The sequence below is a fragment of the Monodon monoceros genome, unplaced genomic scaffold (genome assembly GCF_005190385.1).
Source record: "Monodon monoceros isolate NGI ecotype Baffin Bay Population unplaced genomic scaffold, NGI_Narwhal_1 Super_Scaffold_3, whole genome shotgun sequence".
Taxonomy (NCBI): domain Eukaryota; kingdom Metazoa; phylum Chordata; class Mammalia; order Artiodactyla; family Monodontidae; genus Monodon; species Monodon monoceros.
The window spans coordinates 48,576,360-48,601,180 of NW_021703780.1; the positions used below are offsets into that span (position 1 = coordinate 48,576,360).

Here is a 24,821-nt window from a genome sequence, read left to right on the forward strand (position 1 = left end):
ACTATACTTTTTGCTTTGGCGATAGATGTTGTCATAGTTTAGCTTCTTACATTTGGTTGTCTCTGTTTTGATTCTGCTCAAGATGTGATCAGATTCATGGAGTTAATGGTCTGCCCTTAAAGAGTTTAAGTGGGTCTCGAGTGTTTGTACATCAAGGGGTGATGACATAAAAATATTTTCTTTTCAAGGAGTTCTCTGTTGGCTAATGAGAGGCAGGTTTTCTTTGAGTCCATCATTCTTCAAGGGATTCTTATGTTTCCTGCACTGTTACATCATTAGATCATGGAGATTCACTAAATCTGTCTGCACATTCTGCCCTCGCACCCTCTCAGGGTGCCCTCTAGTCCTAGAAGCTGAGACAAAACCACCAAGAAATTGTTATTCTGTCTTCCCAGGATATTCTAGCTCCTTCTTTGTATGCATATAAACCCTTTCCTTTGTTTATGTCTTCTAGGATGTTGGGCATTTCATCTGTGGTCACATCTGTTTGTGATGCAGTGGGGCCCTGGCGTTGGCTGGTACCATTTATGAAAGCTGATGGCTAAGTTTTCAGAAATTTTGTCAGCCAATTGTTGAACTGTTAGTAGGTTAAAATCAGCCAAATAAAATTGCGTATATGACAAAAATCAGCAAACCTATATATACATCAGGGCTTTTTCGGTTTTGTTTTTGTTTTTTTCCTTAGAGACCTGGAATACCAGCATAGTACTAATTCTGAGTTAGTTTTCTGTTTTGATCCTCACTCTGGCCAATTTGCCTTCTACGGAATAGAGCAAGAACTGTGGCTTCTTTTGGAGAAGCAAAGCAATGGTCACTCTTCAAAATGTCTTTTAGTGATTATCCTTTAGAAAAGGCTCGTATCTCTGTTTGCCAAGTAACACATAGGATTCTCCAAAGCAAAGAAAACAAAACAAAATAAAATCATTCTCTGGAATATTGGAGATGTGTAGTAAGTACTTCGGAACGTAAATATGTATGACTATCCCATTTGTGTACAATCCTAGGGCACATATCATACTTGTTAGAAATGAAGGAGATAATTAAACAGAAATAAGCAGTTTAAGCAATTGTTTACCCACAAAGTCTTCTTGTAGGGCAACAATTTTAAAAAACCTAATTATATTTAGAGTTGGAAGCTATGAAATTGGTACAGTTTATTTTGTGTATATAAAATTCCTTGTAAGAGGGTAGACATTTAGTAGTTAGTGTGTTATTTAACCCATAAGCGTTTTTCCACAGGAGATAAGATAGATCTTATTTTAATGAGGACTTTCACAATTTGTAGATATTTTCTCAAAATTTGTATATTCTGGAAATGACTTCCCTTGTGAAAGTTTATGTTTATCTTAAAAATTCTTTTGAGGGTCTTGTCATCAGTTTATCTGAAGGCAATTAGTATCAGTAGCTGAAATAGTACTAACTGAACCTAATTTCTCATTGAAGAATGACATTTCTTGGTTTCTAACGGAGAGAATTTCAGTTTGGCAAGCATCAGTGGATTGTTTACTTTGCATTGGAAGATTTTAAACCAGGCAAACCCAAGTTCACTAGACCATTCAAGAGACCAACCAGTACACGTCTTACTCAACAGATCATGATTGTTTATGATAACAATGAATATTGTAAAAATGCTTTAAGATTGATGTAATAATGGTAGCTATCCCCTATAGAAGGCTTACTGTGTTCCAGGTTTTATTCTCAGTACTTTCCACATAATTACTCATTTGAAATGTTTACAATCTTCTAAGGTAGTTATTATCCCATTTTCAGATGAGGAAGCTGAGGCAAAAGCAGTTAGGTAATTTGCCCAAGGTCATACAGACAATGAGTGGTACAGCAGGATTGAAACCTGGGTGGTGTGGCTTCAGGATCTAGGGTCTTAGTGGCTGTACAGTGACAATAACACTTCCTTCTTCATCTTGAGTCTTTGGAGAGTCTCCCAATTAAGGGCAAATACCCTTTTGTTGCCAGTCTCTGAAGCCTTAATCACTTATTTTAAAAGGACAAGAGTAATTTGGAGAAGGAAAAGCAGGACTGTCTTATTATTGGGGATAGTTCATTCTGTTGATTATGGAGGATATCCCTGTGAAAATAAATCTCCAATAATCATACAAAAAAGAACATGCATCAAAAATTGGATTTGGTTTCGGAAACTCTCTAAAGCACAAGGTGGATTGACTGAAAATATACTGGGAAAAGGAACGCTTATAGAGGTTTATGATCATGAGAAATAGAAGTTTGAATGTGTAAATATCTCATATGTTTCTTATTTTTAAATTATCATAAATTTGATAACAATATAAATGTGTAATATTCATTTTATTATCAGATCTTTTTCTTTTTCTTGAACTTGAGCATTAATCTATTCTTATAGTTACCATCTCGGCCCAAAATACCATAAATGTTGAAAATACATTCATAGAAAATTATCCACAAGTGTTCCTTCCAGTTTTTATAATGAAGCAATTACTTTGTAGGTATTAATTGCTGTCACAATTAATTGATCTGTGCTCTTTGTCTTCTTGAGGAAATTATTGTGTTTTATAGTCTAAATTTCTTAGATTTAGGACTTTCAAAGTGTTGATTCTGTTCCCATTTAACTTTGCTGCAACAATAAAATATGAATGAACTGGCTAATAAAATAACACAATTATTTTATGTCATGGAATATGGGTTATTTTTTATGAATTTGCTGAATTGCCCCGGAAGTTCACTATATGAAAGCATTCTCGTTTTTCACCTTGGTCTAGTTTAAAGAGAAATAAGGTTGGTAGAATAGCAGACAACATGGGGTCGGGGTGTTCTTTTTGGGGGATGTGCAGGTGAAGTAGATGATGTCGTATTGAAAATGCAAAGCTTCCTTCTCAGACATAAAGCTCATCTGCCAAAAACAGAGACATTTATTCTGTACCAGTAGTTTACCTCAGTTGCTTTCTTTTCTTGGTATTTAGCAATTTTTGCAATACAGATGAAACTTTGATTATTAGTTAAACACACATAAAATACATCTTGTCCTTCCCACAGATTATATTTGACTTCCTGTAAATCTCTTTTAATGATGACTACTCTGGGTCAGGGGAAGTATCAGTTGAGAGAGAGATTTTAGACACCAAAATCTAGACCCACTCAGGAGGGAGAAAAAACTGAAATGTGGTCTCTATTGAAAGGAGATCAACTGCATTTAAAAATGTATGAGGAGCAGCAAAGACATTGCGACAATTATTCTGCTCAGTGCGTTGAGGTGCTATATTGTGGGAGGCAGGGCCTTGGAATTGCCAGAATGATCTCCATTAGCATGTGCAGTAGAACTTCCTGCCAAGATCACCATGTTCTGTGCCCGCCTGTTCAACATAGCACTTAGTAGCCAGTGGTCTTGAACACTGGAAATGTGGCTAGTATGACTGAGGGATTGAATTCTTTCTTTCACTTTATTTGAATTAATTATCTTTACATTTAAATAGCTACATGTGACTAGTGGCTACTGTCTTGGACTGCACATATCTAAGATTAAATCTGGGATTAACTGGAATGAAGACCGCCCAGCTTCAGGTCCTGGACGTGCTGCAGGGTAGCTAAACAGCCTTGGAAAACCCTGTAACCTGTCCAAGCCTCAGTATTCCCAGCTCCAAGATGGGCATAATAATAGGACCTACTTCTAAAAGTTCTGATATCATGAAATAAAGCAGTGAGTATAAAGCTCTTTGAACTGTGCCTGGCATAAAATATATGCTCAACAAACATTAGCCTGTGCTATTCTTTTTCATTATTTTGTGACCTTCTGTAGATTTTAAGAATGTAGAAACTGAAAAAGAGATAGAAGTGAAATAGGTCTAAAGTAATAAACAAAAAAGTCCATGACATGGGATAGAATTTTAGGTTTACTGGAGGAATATGTGAGATGGACATATAGAGGAAGTAATTATAGGGTGGCTATATATTCCAATTTGCTTTGGACGGTTTCAATTTATACCTTGTGTCCTGGTTTAATTATTAATATCTACTCTTTTGTTCTCAAAAGTATCCCAAAGGTGTTGTAAGGTACATTTTTAGAGTCACCCTGGAGGAAGACATAGGCATGCAGCCCACTTATTCCAAGTGGAGGGAAAAAGATGCATGCACATGTGACTATAAAGGTGTGGGCTGGAGGGACATTATAAAGGTGGGATGGGAGCTTGGACAAGGAAAGTAGATGTTATTTTATGTGGTATTTATGCTGTTATTACATTGCTCCCAAGTCATCATATATCTACTTTCAGAAAAACTAAATTCTGATTTAATTGGACAAAATGATTTGGTGTGTCAAAAAAGCCTTACATTATTTGATGTTCTGATTGGCCTTCTGTTATCGATAGCAATTTTTGTTACACGAAATCAAAGTTTGAAACAAACTGCTTTCTTTTTATCACTGATTAGCTGCCTCATTCTATCTGTTTTCATGACTGAAAACTTTGAAAGTGTTTACTGAGTTGCAATAAAGTACCAGGTTGACATAACTTACGGTGGGTGTTCTTTAAGCTACGTCTATTGGTCTCTATTCTATTTGGGCATATATTAGAAAGCTAGAGAGTTAATTGTTGGCAATATTGCTAATTGTGATTTTAGGGAAACAGTGTATTAAACTGTGAAACATAGAATATTGTAAAAAAAAAATGAGGAAAACCTTCAAAATTAGAGATTATGGGGGGAGAACTAAACTAAAAATTTAAGTAAACATATAAGGTACAAGAATGTGACTCAGCTGTAATTGTTTGACTCTCCCCAAGTCCCTCCCTTACTCTGATGGCATTCTGAATCAAGGTGCTGACCACTGGCTCTCCTGGAGGTCTCCATCAATAGCTGATGGGGACCTGTTTTGGATTTTCACTCTTCTCCCAGTGATCCTAGCCCATCATGAAAGCAGACATTTGAGTTTATCTCTGAAGTATTCCCTAGACAGAACAGAGGTACCATACAGGGATTAGTTGCTCTCAGGATTTCTGGGGAGTTCTAACAATTATCGTTATACTGTAGTGGACTTTGTAATCTCCACCTGGGGAACCAGTCATGGCTCAATTTTTGCAGGAGGAACCAATCATTATCAATATAGGAATCATGAGCTGTTTAGGTTATTTGCAAAGTGTAGACTTGACTTTTTAAACTAAGTAAGCACCTCAAATTTCAAAGTCTGTCTGAATTTTGTTTATTTTTCCTTAAAAAGATCAAGAGTTGGCCACATTAAAAGAAGGGTTGGGGCAGAGACCAGATGTCATTGACATTTGGAGAATTGAGCAATCTTTATAAAAATTCATTCCATCATTTATAGTAGTCACTCCTCTCAAGCTTGTAAATTTATTAATGAAACTGGGTTATAGCTGCTTGAAATGAACAATAACTATTTTACTTGTGTTTCCAAGTACCATGAATTTTAAAATGTCATTTAATATTGAAACCTCTGAATGGAGTTCAGTGACTTCAGATTAAGCCTATTTGTAAATAGCACAGAACAATGTGTGATGATGCAACTGCTGGGGTTTTCAAATACTAATATTTAGTGCAAAAGTGAATCTCATCCTAACAGAATTTTAATCAAACCTCAGTAGTAGTAGTGATGTGTAAATACCTTGAAATTCATCATCTATTCCATCCACAGTGATTGTTTCATCAGTGCTTAGTGCTTTTTGGTTCTTGATAAAAACGGCAAACCCCAGTTCTAATGAAATAGTTTCATCTCAAGAATAGTGGCTGCCATACCTAAAAAAAAAGATTGACTCTTGTAGCTCCCGCTTAAAGGTAAATTACTCCAACTGGGACTGAGAAATCCGTGTTCATTTTAAGGATCTGCCTCATGATGATGATGCAAATGTTAAGAACAAAAAATAATTTGTTCAGTGTTGACTCTGTGCCAGGCACTGTGTTAAATATTTTATGTGCAATTTATAAAGTAAGGCCTCACAACTGACCTCTGAGGTAAGATCATCATAATCCGTCTTTTACTCATGACTAGTTAGTGGTGGTGTGGATTCTGAGCGGGCAATCTGGAGCTCTTACGCATCCTGTTACCATTGTTGACGGCAGCTATTACTAGGCCAGTGGCCAGAATGTGCAAATGAATGCCTTTTGTGGGGAATTTTGTCCTTTAGTACTCATTTCCATATCTGAGCTCCAGATAGGCAAAGTGAAGTGGGGCAGGTTTTTGCCAAACTCTGTTATAAAAGGTATAACTGAAACAATTGTTTTCTACAGTCATAGTCTCCAGAATGGAGAGGCAATTGCCTAGCATAAAATTGCAAAGCCGTCCTGTATGTGGTTCATGAAACTCTGGCTACAGTCACATGGCTTACCTTAGATATTAATTTAGCCGCATTTCTTACTGCTTGCATGGACAATATTCTTCTTCACCCTCATTTGAGGCTATTACAGACACTACAGTGATTGCCATGATTCCTGTCACATCCACAGCAGCATCCACCGAGCAAAGGATTGCATGCGTACGTGCAGGCTAAATAATGTATGATGCAAGACAGGAATGTGGTCTGTATTCATTTTTGGAGAGTAAAAGAGTTGCCATGTCAGTCTCACGGGAGACTTTATCCAGGGCTTTACCCTTGAGTGGATAAAAGAGTACAAATTCTCTTGCACTGGAGATGAATAAAAACAAATTGGGGAGACCATCAGCAGAGCAGACTGCTGCATGATGGAGTCCAAGGCTACCCAAAACCACCAGACCAACTGCTTCAGGATCCTGCCAGCAACCAGACGCTGGGAAGAAAATTGACTGCAGTTTGGCATCAAGGCCTTGTGATTCCCAGACAAGAGGAATTGCATGCAGAAAATATTTAAAATTCTCTTTGTAAAAGAGTTATGTTTTCAATCACAGGGAGAAGTATGTTTCAGACCTAGTCTGCTGCAAAGGAAATGTGGCAGAGGGTTATTTACAAAGGGTGAAGGTACTGGGGTAAGAAGTTGAATTTTGGTTAGGTGAGGGGTGTTTCAATGAATAGTTTTAGGCCGTTGAGTTATTGTCATTATTCCACAATGGGGACTGTATTGGCCTTTCAAGGAGAGGGCATGGATCTCTATAAAGCAGTGGCTCCCAACCAGGGACGATGTCATAACCCCAGGGCCCATTTGACAATATCTGGGACATTTTGGGTTGTCACGAGCTTGAGGGGAGCGTAGCACAACTGGCATCTAGTGGTAGAAGACAGGGGTACTGTTAAGTATCCTACACAAGACAGCCCTCCACAACAAAGAACTATCCTGTCCAAAATGTCAGCAGGGCCAAGGAGGGGGTCCCTGGTTTAAAAGGACCTGGTTAATGTCTGTGCATAACAACACGGCCTTCAGACAGGTGTTCATCCAAGGTAGCCTGACATTGTATAAAAGACGATTTTTAATGTTTTATTTTATTGATGTGTGAACATTTATTTGATGTACCAAATGCTTTCTGTTTAAAAAATAAACAGGAAAACAAACAAACAAAAACACAACTCACATCCCTCTCCAGTTTATCTCCAAAGTACCTAAGGGTTAAAAACACAAATGGGCCGCCCTCCAAACCACACATTTTCCAAGAATGTAGGAGGACCTGGTTGATTCACTTTTCAAACTTGAAAAATGAGGCATATTAACAAAGCACACTAAACGAATCAGCTGCTTAGGACGATCTTCACGCCACTCCATTTTTCTGTTATTAAATAACAAACCATGAATCTTGACAAATGAACCCCCTTGTTTGACATTATTTGAAAAACTCATAACACTCGCTTCTGATGGTGACTTCCCCTTTGAAATTAAATTTAAGATGGACTTCATTTAAGTTCTGATAGAGGGAAAGGGCTTGTTAACCTTCCTTGTGACTGTATGCTGTTTATCATCTTCATTCTTTTCCTCCCCCTTTATACGTGGATGGGCCAGAGCTCCCGGAAGGGTGTCATCCTGCAGAGTTCATTGCAAGGAAGCCTTTTGTGTTTATTGGTGCCCATATCATGAAGAGGAGAGGTTATGTATTAAGTGTTGTGTGGGGCTGTGTGGCTTCTGGGGTCAGATTCCCTAGGTTCAAACTGGAGCTCCAGCTGCATGACCTTGAGAAAGTCATTTGCCCTTTCTGTGCCTCAGTTTTCTCATTTGTAAACCCAGAAGAAAACGATTTGCCTCATCGGGCTGTTGTGAAGATTACATATAACATGCTTAGCAAGCAGATGGCAAATGTTACCTCTAATTATTTGAATAGTTATTTTAAATATAGCATCTTCCAAAATGGATGCTAAGTCATTTTATTTAATTTCCTAAAGAGGACGCTGGTACGGATTGGCTGATTTTAGCAGCCTCGACATGTGGCTAAGAGGGCTTTAGCCCCCATGTAAGAATCCCTAACAGACCCTCCCAGCATTGCCACCATGAATAAACACCTAAGAAAAATCTGCATACTTGCCAAGCATATGCAGCTTCAAGACAAGCCCTCTATCCCCCTCCTCAATCCAGTACCATCTGAAGACCCTCTTCTGAAAGTCTGCTGTTCCTACTGGTTTTAACAAGCTGACACTGCAAATTCATGGCAATGCCCTGCCCTGGTACAGTTCAGCATTACAATGTTCTGTATCCCCAGACTCTTAAGTCCTCACCTTTCCTAAATAGGATTTATAAAGTGTGACTTTGATCAATATAGCAAAGCCAATGTTATCTGAGGGAAATAATAGTTTTAATAACTAACATTTTAAAATGTCTTTCTTAGTACCTCAAAATGATTAAAACGTTAATCAATGATAAAATCGCAAATCCATCTAAAAACAAAGAATTGAGAAAGGAATCAGAGCCACTTTTAATCAGGAAAGTGGCTGCTGTGACCCACTGACCCCTAAAGGTTATCGTCACTCCTTTTTTTTTTTTTTTTTTTTAGAGATGCCATAGTTCAGTCATTTGTCTTTGGCAGCCAGAGTATGCAAAACTGCTTTTGCTTTTCACGTATTAATTCAAGCCTATGCATTTGTCAGACATTCTAGGAACCTTCTGCCAACGTTTTGTTGATTAAAGAATGTGTATTTTGAAAATGAGTAGAAAGGAAGGAATTTCTAATTCTTAAAACAAAAGAATGATTTACAATGTAGAATGCTACCTGAATTGTTCAGTGTATCATCAACAGATAAATGAAAATATTAAGGATTAGCAAGAGTGTTGGCACTGACTCTTAAAACCTGTGAAGTGATTGGTTCAATAAGACTGAGAAAGTCTACATCTTTCAGTAGAATTTCTAGAACTCACAAACAAGAATAGGGCATAGAAAACCACTTTTCACTGTATGTATTTTTCAAAGGGCTTTTGAAATACATCCTTCTCTACAAGAATCTGGTGCTTCCACTACTATTTTTAAATTATATACCTCATTTCCATGCATACAAGTTTCCCATACTCATCCTAGCTTCCATTCGCTTTGACCGTTTTGTTTTAATTTTTCCCACTGGGCCCTTTGGAGGGCACATTTATTGTTTTAGGCACCATGCAATTTACTAAATGGTGTCCGGTTATGGAAATGCTTGCAAAGACCCCTGGGGCAAGAAAAGAATTAAGTCAACACAGATTGATCATCCTGTAGTTGGTGTTTTCTTATTTGATCAGTCAAGGGCTCATTCGGTCTGAACTGGTCCATCTGATCTGTGACACATAAAGCAAGACGCATTTTTCTGGCTCCCTGGTGGTTTTAAAGGCTATGCAGTGGGAAAAACTGCTTTAAACAAAGCCTCATTTTAAAAGAAGCCTGAGTACAGAATGGAATTCAAAGAATTTGGAGAGAGGGGAGGTGAAAGTGGTAAGAAACAGCTTGAAAAAAGCCCTGGGAAATTTAAAAGAATAACGCACAGGAGGGAAGTCAAAGATAAATCCCATCTGTTCTGTTGTGAGATACACAGACCAGGACACCGCTTCGGCAAGGCCGTATTGAACACCTACTAAGTGCAGGACCTGTAAAGAGGTAGAGCTTAAGTGTTCTGGGGCATTGGAGGAGCGAAGTAGAATTCGTAGGTCAAGAAAGAATACTTTTTAAATCTCAGCCAAGAAACTTTATTCAGCTTTATGCAGATATGACATTCCAAAAGGCAATGAATACCCGTTATTTTATTCAAGTATTGAGAATGGAAGGTATTCTCCCGTGTAATTCATTTTCAAATTGTACGTTAAAAATGTTGGTCATAGATTAAGTAATACTGAATAAGTGGTTGAATGCAGCTAACACCAAGGTTTCTAGCATGGAGGCTGCAAGAATGATAGCAAGATGGAAAGCAATGGGTCTTTGTGATGGGTGGGTGGCTGTGTGGGGAGTGGGAGAGAAAAGACCAGAGGGAATGAGTTACATTTTCACATGTTGCATCCAAGAGGCCTTGTATTATAGCCAATTGGGAATATGGACTGGGGCAAATCTGAAATCCTGGATGGTATAAAATGGATTATTGTAGCAAGAAGCAAAACTGGACACAGCCTCCTGTCTTTATGAGCTAACTGCTGTGATCACTCAGTTTTTATTGTGTGGGATGTAGCTTGAGTATTTACGAAGCATCCACTTGCTATTGGATAAGTAGTCACCTCCTACCCCTGATAAAACAGCTAATGAATCTTCAGGTTAGAACTCGGCCAAAGTGTGCCCCCTGGAATCATGATTGATGCATTCACTGTGTATTTACGTAACATTCTAGATTATAGTTGAGAAAACCTGGGATAGATTTAAAGACTAATATCACTTGCCAGACAGATATGAATCACAAATATTATCATCATTATTATTATTTCTTGGTCGTGCCACATGGTATGCAGGATCCTAGTTCCCCAACCAGGGATTGAACCCACGCCCCCTGCAGTGGAAATGTGGAGCCTTAACCACTGGACCACCAGGGAATTCCCATTATCATCATTATTTCTCGTGTTTTTGTTATTGCTAACTCTTATTGTGCACTTACTATGTCCAGGAACCATTTTGTTTGCGTTAACTCATTGAGTTTTTGTAAAGACCCTATGATGTAGGGGAGTACTAATTTTATCCTCCTCATATTAATGAGAATGCTGCATCGCAGAGAGGTTCAGGCACCCCAAAGATCACACAGCCAATAATAAACACATCACGGACTCAAGCCCAGACAGTCAGTGTAATTTTAGAACTTTTGAAGATATGCCTGTATGAAAAGGAAATAAAGGATAAAGTGTAATATACCTCCTAATTCTGGCATGTATAATTATAAAGATCCTCACATTGCATACTCCAAGTCACTGGGGGTCATCTTATCATTTACATTTTGTAATAACACAGTGTGACAGGTTAGACCAATGGTTCTTTACTGGGAGAGAGTTCCCCACCCTAGGGGACACTTGGCAGTGTGTGGACACATTTTTGGTCCCACAACTGGGGGGCGGGTGCTACTAGAATCTGGTGGGTATAGGCCAAGGATGCTGCCACCAGCCTACAATGAACAGAACAGTCCCGGCGACAAAGAGTTATCGTGCTTGGTATATCAGTAGTGCCTCAGCTGAGACTTTCAATCAGAGTGATTCGAAGAGGAGAGAATAGTAGCTCAGTTTGCAAATAAAGGGCATTCACCATGAAGGAGCAGATTTGGGAATGGGAGAACGAGATAAGATGGAGTCATTCACTCATTGGTTCATTCATAGCATTGCTATTTATAGAGTGATCACACTGGAGAGTAATGGTGAGGAAAGCAATATGAGGAAGTTTCTTTGGAGAAAAGGAGGGAAGACGGAGTAGGGGCAAGGCAAAGATGCTTGGCTGTCACAGGTGAGCTGGGCCAGAGCTTCGGTGCACCCAGGAGAGAACTGTGCTAGGCTGATCCAAATGCAGGGCCAGATGGGGGGAGAGCAAGTGATGTTCTCAGAAGTACCCCAGAGTAGGGACATGAACACGAGTGTGCATGCGTGGATTGGAGAGGCTGAGAAGCTTGCATTGCTTTCGAGTTGCTCTGCTGGCCCGGGAATAGGTTGCTGGCCTTGTTTTTCCAGTAACAGCCTTTTCTGTTTCCAGCAGTCCTATGCACCAGCTCCCCACCCCATGGCTCCTCCCAGCCCCAGCACAAACAGCAGCAGCAACAGCAGCGGGGAACAGTTGAGTAAAACCAACCTGTACATTCGAGGCCTCCCGCCAGGCACCACTGACCAGGACCTAATCAAGCTGTGCCAACCGTAAGTGCCCCCCGCCCTCTGCGCCATTTCCAACCTCATCCTTGCCCACATGGGCTCGTCCATGTGGGGTTGGGTTTTGCACCCAATGTACCCAGTGAGGAGGACTCTTGCTGTAGAAACGGGGCTTAAATTTAAGATCTGAGTCCAGCTTATTTTGGGAATGGAGTTTGTTTGCCTTTTGCTGTGAAAGAGAAGGTTCTTGAACAGAGAGACATAGGGTTGCTGGCTGATGTGCATGTATTGACCAAGAAGATGAGGAGCAATCATGGAGTTGGGTCCTCACACCTTGTGGTTGGTGGGTTCTCATACCTTGTGGTTGGTGGGTTCTCACACCTTGTGGTTGGTGGGTTCTCATGCCTTGTGGTTGGTGGGTTCTCACACCTTGTGGTTGGTGGGTACTCACACCTTGTGGTTGGTGGGTTCCCACACCTTGTGGCTGGTAGGTTCTCACACCTGTGGTTGGTGGAATCAATGATGAATCTCATGAAAGAAACTGTGCTCTTTTTTTGGAGAGGTATTAGTGATGGGGATCGCAAAAACTCAGAAGTGGTAGATTTCAGAATGGTCACCTGCTGTGTTGCAAAGCTCTTCTTGTCAGTTCTTGCTTGGTAAATGTAAGTTCAGCTGGGACCAGGTAATTGGAAAATTAGAAGGCTAATCCTTTTGTTTCCTTGAAAACATCTATTTCCAAGTCCAGTGAAGCTCTTCCCACCAAAGCCAAGAACCGCAGTCACCTAGTTTTATATTTCCCAGGAAATATGGTAGTGACTAAATGCCCTTCCAAAATGTTTTCTTTCATCTACTATCTACCAACATTTATGTTATTAGCTCTCTTATTTCTGTGCAAATCAATTAAACATATTTAAGTTTACCCTCCAAATTAAATGAATAGTGGATAACAAATTAAGAAACATAGGCCTGGATTTTTAGATTGCTGTCTGATTATTTTCTTTTTTTTTGATACGCGGGCCTCTCACTGTTGTGGCCTCTCCCGTTGCGGAGCACAGGCTCCGGACACGCAGGCTCAGCGGCCATGGCTCACGGGCCTAGCCCCTCCACGGCATGTGGGATTTTCCCGGACCGAGGCACGAACCCGTGTCCCCTGCATTGGCAGGCGGACTCTCAACCACTGTGCCACCAGGGAAGCCCCTGTCTGATTATTTTCAAAGTAATATCAGTGCAGCTATTTGTCACTTGACTGTGCGTTAGCTGGGTATTTTTAAGTTGGGGGAAACTATTACTCAGTTTTTCTTTTGCTGTTTTGCAATGCTTTTATAAGAAGGTTGAGAGGATATTTATTTTGTAAATTTTCCAACCTCTAAAATTTTGGAAGAGGAAAACAAGGCAGATAGTATTTATTTGCCTTTGTTCTGGTTTTGAAGATTGGGAACTAATATCAAAACAACAGGAAGTGGCAGATTAAACAAAACACAAATACATAACTATATAATCAGTTGACAAGGCAGTATGTAGACTAGGGTAGGGGCACCCTGCTCTGTCAACTGCCTTGATTTGTGAAAGAGGTAAGACAGAACATTGAAAAAGAAATATTTATTTGAAAGCAGTTAAGACAAAGAAAGAAAGGTGCTAGGGATAAGATATACAAATATGTTAGGTTTTGGTCTATAAAATGTTGAGGTTGAGAACCGGAAGGTAAATCACTCAACATTTTTTAATTTTTTTGCTAGTGTTAGAAAATTCTAAACTATTTTGATAAATAAGGGCTTTGAAAATGTGAAAGATGACGGACTTTATATTAGAAGCTTCAGATGAATAATCTCCTGTAATGGATACTGATGTGAAAAAGAAGGCCAGCCATTATCTTTGTGTGTGAATCTTATTCATAAAAAATATTGGTGGGTTTTAAGGGAAGATTCTTTCCCACTTGTTGAGCTTGTTGAAACACAGATTTCTGGGCCCCTGAGATTGTGATTTCACTAGGTCTGGGCTGGAGCCAGACAATGTAAATTTCAGCAGGTTCCCTGGTGTTGTCATGATGCTGCTGGTTTTTTGAGAAATACTTCTTTAAAAAAAAAAAGGCACAACTTAAAAGTTGAGAATTATGTTTTATTGGGCAGACTTGCTGAGGGCTTAAGTCTGGGAGGCAGCTTCTCAGACAGCTCTGAGGGACAGCTCTGAAGAGGTAAAGGAGGAACCAGGAGATACAGGAGTTTTTGCAACAAAGACCAGGTAGTCAGAACATCAAAAGATTACTGTTAATTAAGGAAAACCAGGCATCTCAAGTTAACGAATTTAGTGTTTTTCTGTGTATGGGCAGATTCAAGAGTCTGGACTCATTGAAATCATCCCTTGGAGATGTACCTTAACTATCTAGGGCCAGTATCCAGCTTTTCTTCATCCTGAATCTCCTCAAGATGCACAGGGTGGCTTCAGTGGCTGACGGCTTGGTGTCCGCAACCTCCTTTGTTTACTGATGTAGCAGTTGACCTTTTTCATCCACATATCTCTACATTAATATAAAGTCCACTGACTCTTTCTAACGCAGAAAGTCTCACTAAATATGTGAAGGTATTTGAGGTGGTGTATTATAACCTGCTTGGCCACCGTGTGATCTTGTGGCAAATCATTTACTGTCTTTGAGCCTCCGTCTCCTCGTATAAAAGAGTGGGCTGGGTTTGACTATTTGTAGGTTTCCTGTAGTACCAGTGGTGTACTGCAGCTGCCTCTGACTGAGGCACCAGAGCCAATGGTTAAATATTCAGGAATTCTTGAGTGATTTGTTACATACTCAGTATCTTGAAATCGGCCATGGTGGGAGTATTTATATCACAGGAATCAGCAAGACCTATAAATGAGGGCTTTTAAAATTCTATGTAGTTTTGTTTTTTGAGAGCTGGTTTATGAACATACCACTTATGTAGCATTATACTATGAATTTCTGTATCAGTGTCCATTTCTGCAAAGATATTGCCAGAAATTTATAAATGGAAAGGGTTACCTAAAGTCTGCATTGGCATTTTTAACTCAGGAAAGAGATCTAGTGGCACAAGAACATTATGTTTGAGGGAAAAAAATGTTTTGTTTGTGTTTCTTCTGTTTATTTGAGAAATTTAAAGAATGCCAAGGGCACAGAGGGTAGTGGTTACTTGTTCATATTAATTTTTGCTGGCTAATGAGACCTGGCCCATGTTATTGTTATTGTAAAAATGTTTGTGGGTTCTTCAGTTATTGAAGTGGTCTGGACCTGAGGTTTATTGCTGAGATTTGCTTTCCGGGAGACTGAAAGAACTAATGTGACCGGGCAGCATAATGTAGAGGAAATAGCCATGCGCTGAGAGTTTGGGGTTTCACTCCTGGCTGTGCCATCAACTGGGTATGTGGCCCTAGACAAGTGACTTGTCCCCTCTTAATTTTGGTTTTCCCCATGTATAAAATAATTTGTTTATACATGATAATCTTTTAAATATTTTTTACTTTAAAAGTCTGATAGTTCATTGAGGCCCTCACTAGTTAGCAGAAAAACCTACTCTGGTCACCTTTCACCAATCCCCTTTTACAGTGTTGGCAGGGCCACTGCCTGAGCTGATTCCGCTGCATGAATATGACCTGAGAGCTGGGGACGCCTTTGTTAGGGACCATTGTAAGTCCTTTATAAAATCCTGGTTTCCTCTCTTGTAGTGGTGATATCTTAGAGGGCTCCTTGCTCTTTTAAATTAGCATTCTTCTAAAGATTCAAATCATATTGCATTCCTATGACTCATCCAACACTTTAAAATAATGTTACCTACAAAACAGATAATATTTGTAGGTTTCAATTATCTTGCCATCAGGATCAATTTTCCATGGTTATTCCTATGAAATTATAAGCACTTTCAGAGTTACTATTCCCTTATATTATAAGAAGTACAATATTTTCTAATATCCATAGTAATAAAATAATAGAAAACAGAGATATATTAAAAAGGCAGAGACATAGCAAATTATCTGGCATTAGAATACAATATCCATATGAATACTAATGAACAGTAAGGAAATGATATTAAAGGAAAGAAATTGCATTATTTCTCAATGTATTATCTGAAAGCAAATTCTGATTAAGAGATTCCATTCACATTTATCATCAAAGCTCCTATGGTTGGATCACAAGTAAAGTCAAGGAAAGAAGGCAAGACTAAAGAATAGACATGAAGAATCATTTTACTCTATGGAAAATCTCGCTAGTTATACCTATGTTTTGGATGAATACATGGCATTTTGTGTCTTGTAAGAAATACTAGTGTTAAAGACCTTGTAATGTCTTTTTTAAAAACATTTAATTTTACTTATTTTTTTATACAGCAGGTTCTCATTAGTTATCCATTTTATACACATTAGTGTATATATATCAATCCCAATCTCCCAACTCATCCCACCACCACCACCTCCCCCCGCCACTTTCCCCCCTTGGTGTCCTTACATTTGTTCCCTACATCTGTGTCTCTATTTCTGCCCTGCAAACAAGACCTTGTAACGTTTTTACCTTGAAAAGTTTCAAGGAATTTCATTGTGTTCTCAATCAAGAAATTTTCACAGAGCACCTATTGCATGCCAGATAGTGTGCTAAAGATTCAGTGGTGAGTACATTTAGATAAAGGTCTTGCTTTAGCAGAGATTATATTTTGATAGGGAAAATGGGAATCAATGAAATGATCGTGTGATTTGATATAAAATTGCAACTACAAATGCGAAAAAAAGAGAGGAGCATGGAAATAAGAGGATTTGTAACATGGGATGAGACCTTGTTAAGGCAATGGGCAAAGGAATCTCTGAGCTAAGATCAGAAAGAGTAGGAATAGGTTTAACTAAATGAGGAAGGAAGGGAAGAGCATTCTAGGCAGAAGGAACTCCATGTGTGCAGAACCAATGGCTGGAGGGAACATGGCAAAGACAAGAGGCTGAGCAAGGGTCAAGTTGTTATAGCAGAGAGAGGGGGTGGAGCCTGGGGCAACATGACCTGGAAACATGGAAGGGGTATGGTGATCCCTTTGTATGTCACTTAGGAGCTTTGTTTCAATGAAGGAAATCATTGAATTGTAACAAACGGGAAGGTGACAGAGTCAGATTTTTGTTTCAAAAAGATAATTCCGACTGCCAAGTAGAAAAGACCTTACGAGATCAAGGAACAGAGCAGGACAGTTGAAGAGCGAGCTGGAAGCAGAATAACTAATGGTCAGAGAAGAGGGTGTGAGAATTAATATTTGTGGTGGAGGAACAATTATGTGTGGTGAAAGATGTCTTTTTTCATATGCATTTGTTTTTCTATTAAAAAACAAAGATGTTAGAGACAATTAACCAAACAAACTCCGAAAGAAACAACAAAGTAGCACAAAAGAGGACCCAAATTAGTTGATTTTTAATTTCTTTTTCTTACCCTGTCATGAATGGGTCATCAATATACTATTAAATATTTAGTGGCTGCAGTATTTAAAACATGCAAGGCTAATATAGTGAAAACTGAAAATCCAATTGATTATTCAATTATATTCGTTAAATGGGTTATCAGTTGGAGACTCTGTGTGGAATACTTGAGTTATGCACCATTTATGCATATCTCAAAAGGGGGAAAGGGAAGTGAGGGAAGATAAATTTGGCTTAATAAAGAGAGAGAGAGAGAGCATTGCAACTTCTTTGGACCAAATAACATTTTGGTGGTGTAATGATTTTTCACATATTAAGCTCTGTTTCCTACCTCAGAGAAATTGATAACCTCTATTATGTGATTCTAAACATCCCCTTGAAACACATTGAGATTAGTCTTGAAAAGTAAAGGCACGTATTTAACATAATGGACAGAATTTTTAATGGAAAGTAAAATCATTAATGTGTTTATGTTTTCTACAATCTACCTTTTATCTAACCGTTCTCATAACTTATAAATTTTAATTAATATAATGCTTTCAGAAAGCCCTGGCCAGATTGCCCTCACTTCCAAGTGATTAATCTGGAATTAAGGCCAGCACCATGCAGGTACAGAATGAATTGTTCTGTTATAAAGTGAATGCGCTGCTGACAAGGCCACTTTAAGCAGAATAAAGGAAAAACAGGGGAACTCTAGGGTAGGTGCACACACACTTCCAATCATCACCTGAAGACCAGGAAGTCAGCTGCCCCAGCCTTCATTTCTCTGGGTAAATGTTTTCCTCGCTCAGGCTCTGACATCCTAGCATCACTCCCTTTAAAAGGAAGCTGTAAATGTCACTTTAACATTTAACGAGAGAGGAGAAGCTCCCACAGTGAAAAGCCAGGGGAACAAAGTAGGAGTGTTTGTACCCACGCTCATCTCCCCGACTTTGACCCAACCCTGCTGGATGTCTGGTTAGGTGTGGGCTGAACGCAGAATAGTAAGAGGAGCCTCAAGTGCCATCCGGGCTCTGAGTGCAGAGTCCATTATACATGGTGTCAGACAGTTTTGACAAATGCACTGACACAATCAAACCTTTTATCAATTTAAAAAGTAACCTTGTCACAGTAATATGTCCAACTGTTCAGATACAACTAAAGGAAAACAAGTCGTCACACACTCCAGAGGAACTGAGTAAATAAGAAAAAAATGTGACTGGAATTTTTTTTTGAGTTCTTTCTTCCCATGTCAATGAAGATTTAAAAATTCTCTCTAATAAAACCTGAGGAAATTTATGAGTGGCTTTCACCTGCAAGTCAGGCTCAAATGATGCAGCTGCTTTGGAGGTGTCCTGTATCCGTGTGGTGGCAGGTATGAGGAGGAGGTGAAGTTGAGGCTCTTTGAACTCTGCCTTTGTGTCATTCAAATGAGAGAGTGCTTCTAAGGCCCAAACTGGTGGCCTGAATTCAGTGAGTCAGCATAGATGTGATACATTGTTACATATAATAATTCAGGTTTAAGTACAGTTATATTTGTGAAGTATGTATTAGAAACCACACAGAGTATTTGGTTTGTAATTCATAAATAATTATCCTTAATAACACAGTTATTTTATATAGATTATTAACATTTATTGTGCATTATATACCATGTGCTCTGCTGAGTTTTTATATTACCTTATTTAATGCTCAAAACAACCCTACAGAGTGGGAACAAAAATTACTGAGTTATAGTTGAGTAAACTGAGTCTCAAGCATATTAAGGGGTTTGTCCAAGTCTATACAACCACCAGGATTCCAAATCCAGCTCTGACTTCAAAGCCCTTATTTATAACCACTAAAACATTCATTTAATGAGAAGGGTAGCATAAGTCCTCAGTTCTCAAATCCAGGAGAATCCTTGAAGAGGTTTAAAAAATACTGATGCTGGGTCTCATCCCCCAGGGATTCTGATTTATCTAGTATGGGGTCAGCTTAGACACTAAGATTTTTAAAAGCCTGCTTAGGAAATTCTATATGTAGCAAAGCTTGAGAATCATTGGAGTAAATAATGCCACACTAACCACAAAACATAAGTGAATCCTCTGTTTTAACTTCCTTACTCTGCTTTTGGAGAATCTAGAAATTTCATAGGACCTACCAATTTACTTTCAGTTAACCAAGAGACTTAAAAATAAATTCTAGGGACTTCCCTCGTGGTGCAGTGGTTAAGAATCCGCCTGCCAATGCAGGGGACACGGGTTTGATCCCTGGTTGAGGAAGATCCCACATGCCGCGGAGCAACTAAGGCTGTGCACCACAACTACTGAGCCTGCACTCTAGAGCCCACAAGCCACAACTACTGAGCCCGTGTGCCACAACTACAGAAGCCCGCATGCCTAGAGCCCATGCTCTGCAATGAGAGAAGTCACTGTGATGAGAAGCACATGTGCTGCAACAAAGAGTAGCCCCTGCTTGCAGCAACTAGAGAAAGCCCATGCATAGCAACGAAGACCCGATGCAGGCAAAAATAAATAAATAAAATATAAATAAACTTATATAAAAATTCTATTAGGGTAATTGGAGGATGAGTTGGATTTTGATGACAAATTGGGAATTTTAAATTAGGCACATGAAAAATCAAGGTCTGGAATAGGTACCTAAAAGTGCTTTAAAGAATATACTCTCCTTCACATAATTTTCATAAGTCATGCATTTCTTCAACATTTCAGTTTTTAATAATTTTGCACTTAATTGATAATTAAGCAATAAATTCTTCCTATTTTTGACTCGTGTTATTAAACTTCTATATATATTTACTTTTTCTTGCTGCCCCATAGTCTGCTAAACGTAAGTCTACTGAATCTTAAAAAGAAATCAGCATTTTCCAGCATTTTGGGGGCATCCTGGAAATTATTGTCCCACTGATTCATTGACTATCCATTCATTATTGTTTTAATTACTTTGGATGAAGAAGATTCTGCTGAATTTTTGAGATTTATTTGAAAATATATTTATTTAAATTGCAGATAGCTGAAAATACTTTCTTCTTATTTGTTCTGCAGATAGAGAAGAGAAAAAACAATGATTAAACCATTGAAAGCACCAGTTAATTTAGGTTACTATGTTGGTGGCAGCACAAAAATGTTGGAGGTGCCAAATCAAGTCTTAGAGGTCTGGGAGAGGTGGAATTCCAGACAGATATTTTGATAGTGCTTGAAAATTTGAGGGACTTGGAATTCAAGGGCAGGAATCTGGCAAGTTCAGATGGCATCTTGGTTTTCAATTTGCTCAATGATCTTCTAATTGCTAAATACAGCTGACTGTTTTTAGTACTTATTTTATTTGATCTCTCTGTTACTTGATCCTGTTGACTTCACCTTTATTCTAGAAACTTACTTTCTCCTTGGCTGGCATACTCCTCCTTCCTGGGTCTCCTCCTAGGATTTTGTCTTCCAGCTTCTCCACTATCTGCCTCTTGAATATTTTGGTGTTTTAAAAGTTTAGACCTCCTCTCTTCTCACTCCAAAAACTCTCTGTTCTCCTCTACTTAAATGTCAGCTATTCTGATGATTATTAAATTTATATGTCCAGCCCATGGAGGTATACTTTATTTTAGTCCTAGATCCATATCTCATTATTCCTTGTACAATTCCAAATTTGTATCCCAAGAGCTATCAAAGTCATTGTCCAAAAAGGATTATTCCTAGACTTTTTCCATCTTCAGCGTTCTCTTTCTCTCTGAATGACAGCATCACCCATCTGGTCATGCAAATAAATTATCTTAGGATCACTCCTTTCCCCAACCTAGAAATAGTTTCCAAGGCAAAGAGGTTTCAACTGCTGGTCTCTTTTGTTTCACTACTGTCATCGTTTATTTACTTATTAATTCCAAAGTATTTATGGAATGTCACCTATGTGCCAAGCATTGCAGATACCTGAAGACCTGGTAGGTCTCTGCATAGAACTAGCATTCTGATAGAGAGAGATAATACAAGAATGAATGAATAAAGAAGAAAACATCAGAATATGCCATGGAAAGGAGGTTGAAAAACCAAGAAAAGAAGGTTGTAAGTAATGACAGGGAGGTTACTATGAACTGAGGAACCTCTTTGAGGTGAGATGTCAATTTCAAGAAGCAACCAGGCATATGATATTCAGGAAGAATGGCATTACAGATAAATGTGGGAGCTTGTACAAAATCCCAAAGGTGGAAATGAGCTCCATGTTTTCAAGTAACATAAAGAAGGTTGGAATTGCAGAAGAATAGTGAATAGGGGAGGTGGGGATGGTAAAAGATGAAGTAAAAGAAAGTATACCAGGGCCAAATCAATAGAGTTTTCTAAGTCAGAGCATGGAGATTGGATTTTATCCAAATTTACTTTTTTTTAGAAAAGTTATTTTGACTACTCTGTAAAGAATGGATTTTAGGGAGTGTGAGAGAAGCAAGTAAATGAGCAAAGATGCCATTGTGGATTCCAGGAAGGAGATGGTGATGGCTTGTATTAGGATCATAGTGGTAGAGGAGGTTAGATGGATGGCTTCACAATATATTTTGGTGAGAGTTTTGATAAAAGTTACTGATGAATTGGATCTGGCAGGAGAGTTAAGGGAAAGAGAAATTAGGGATAATTCTTACGTTTTGGCTTTAGCATCCAGGTATAGAGTCACTTAATACGATGGGGAGGATTGTGGAAGGAACAGTTTTGAGTGGAGAGAAATCAAGTGTTCTTCTTAGTTTTGTTATTTTTGAGATGCTATTAGACATCTAAAATGAGATACAAGTTCATAGCTTAATATATGACTACTTTTCAAAGCAGAGGTTAGAGTAAAAGATACAGAATGCAAGTCCTAAGCATTATAAATAGCATTTAAATACATTGTACTGATAATACTATCGTGCCTAATATGTGTTAGATATTATTCCAAGTATTTTACATGTTAAGTACTTCATATCACCTGTGTTAATGCATTTGTACTTCATGATAACCCCTATTTTAGAGGTAAAAAAAAATGACACAAAGAAGTTAAGTGACTTTCCCAAGGTTACATAGGTGGTAATTGGCAAGTCCAGGATTTAAAATAAGGAGTGTGGTTTGAATGCCGTCTCTTAACCATGATTCATACATAGGGTGTGCACAAAGCATGAAAAGAAAAGTGGTCATAGACTCAACATTCTGAGAGGAGGAGAAGCCAAGAAAGGAGTTTATAAAGGAACCAATGAGATAGAGGAAATCAGGAAAGCAAGAGAGTGATATTATAGAAGCTGGGAAAAGACAGTATCTCAAGAAGTCAGAATGACTTAGGGTGTGGAATACTGCTGAAAAGTTAAGAAATGTAGAAGAAAGAGAAATAGAGAACCTACATTTGGTTTTGGCATTGCCAAGGTCATTGGCAAGCTTGACCAGGGCTGTCTTTGAATGGGGTAAAAGCTGAAAGCCATTTGGTGGGCCTTTCTTTAGGGTCATCACTTGACAGTGCTTCCAAGTGAAAATGCCTCTCTCTCCTTTGTGCTTGAACTATGCCTAAATAGTCATTTTCTCCACTGATCTTCTGGTTATTCTTTCTTTATCTTTCTTTCTCTCTATCTCTATTTCTGTCTCTTTAACTCTTTCTCATTTTCCCCTTACCTTCTTTCACTATAAGCTTTTGATGTCAGTAGATTTATCTTGCTCATTTTTTCACTCCTGATGCATAGTATAGTTTCCAATATTTAAGTGGTAACTAATAGATATTTATTGATTGAATAAAGCCTGAATGCATCAGTGATATAAAAATGATTTTATTGGATTTAATCATAAAACTTATTTCAGGGTAGACTTTGAGTTTATAATGCGAGATACAGGAAGTAGGGTTTTTTCTTTAACACTGCATTTAAAGTTGAACTACTGGAAGCAGGAAACAAGGAAGTACCTGGCTTCAGTTAATTGACTGGGGCTTCATATCTGACCATATTTGCATAGATCAAGGAACAAGAAAAGCTATTTGGCTGACAGGGTCTTGGTGCTCTGGCCAGGTGACAGGCCTGAGCCTCTGAGGTGGGAGAGGCGAGTTCTGGATATTGGTCCACGAGAGACCTCCTGGCCCCACATAATATCAAATGGCGAAAACCCTACCAGAGATCTCCACCTAAACACTAAGACCCAGCTCCACTCAACAACCAGCAAGCTACAGTGCTGCACACCTTATGCCAAACAACTAGCAAGACAGGAACACAACCACACCCATTAGCAGAGAAGCTGCCTAAAATCATAAGTTCACAGACACCCCAAAACATACCACTGGACGTGGTCCTGCCACCAGAAAGACAGGATCCAGTCTCATCCAGCAGAACACAGGCACCAGTCCCCTCCACCAGGAAGCCTACACAACCCACTTGAACCAACCTTACCACTGGGGGCAGACACCAAAAACAAGGGGAACTACAAACCTGTAGACTGCGAAAAGGAGACCCCAAACACAGTAAGTTAAGCAAACTGAGAAGACAGAGGAATACACAGCAGATGAAGGAGCAAGGTAAAAACCCACCAGACCAAACAAATGAAGAGGAAATAGGCAATCTACCTGAAAAAGAATTCAGAGTAATGATAGTAAAGATGATCCAAAATCTTGGAAATAGAATGGAGAAAATACAAGAAAGGTTTAACAAGGACCTAGAAGAACAAAAGAGCAAACAAAAAATTATGAACAACACAATAAATGAAATTAAAAATTCTCTAGAAGGAATCAATAGCAGAATAACTGAGGAAGAAGAACGGATAAGTGACCCAGAAGATAAAATAGTGGAAATAACTACCACAGAGCAGAATTCTAAAAAAAAGAATGAAAAGAATTGGGGACATCTCAGAGACCTCTGAGACAACATTAAATGCATCAACATTCAAAATATAGGGGTCCCAGAAAAAGAAGAGAAAAAGAAAGGGACTGAGAAAATATTTGAAGAGATTATAGTTGAAAACTTCCCTAATATGGGAAAGGGAATAGTCAATCAAGTCCAGGAAGCACAGAAAGTCCCATACAGGATAAATCCAAGGAGAAACACACCAAGACACATATTAATCAAACTATCAAAATTTAAATACAAAGAAAAAATATTAAAACCAGCAAGGGAAAAGCAACAAATAACAAAAAGGGAATCCCCATAAGGTTAACAGCTGATCTTTCAACAGAAACTCTGCAAGCCAAAAGGGAGTGGCAGGACATATTTAAAGTGATGAAAGGGAAGATCCTTTAACCAAGATGACTCTACCCAGCAAGGATCTCATTCAGATTTGACAGAGAAATTGAAACCTGTACAGACAAGCAAAACCTAAGAGAATTCAGCACCACCACACCAGCTTTACAAC

The 24,821-nt window shown here is 38.7% G+C and overlaps 1 protein-coding gene across 9 annotated transcripts in view; it reads left to right on the forward strand.

Annotated features, from left to right (window-relative positions):
- RBMS3 (RNA binding motif single stranded interacting protein 3) overlaps nucleotides 1–24,821 on the forward strand; it is a 711,536-nt gene that overhangs the window by 148,157 nt on the left and 538,558 nt on the right. For 5 of the 9 annotated variants that reach the window (XR_003796707.1, XR_003796708.1, XM_029242733.1 and 2 more), the window contains exon 2: nucleotides 11,999–12,156. Coding sequence is in view for 7 of the 9 variants with exons in the window: in XM_029242733.1 (XP_029098566.1) it covers nucleotides 11,999–12,156 (158 nt within the window). In the remaining 2 variants the exon portion in view is untranslated. The remainder of the gene's footprint in view (nucleotides 1–11,998; nucleotides 12,157–24,821) is intronic. The other 4 variants (XM_029242736.1, XM_029242732.1, XM_029242734.1 and 1 more) reach the window with 1 other exon arrangement.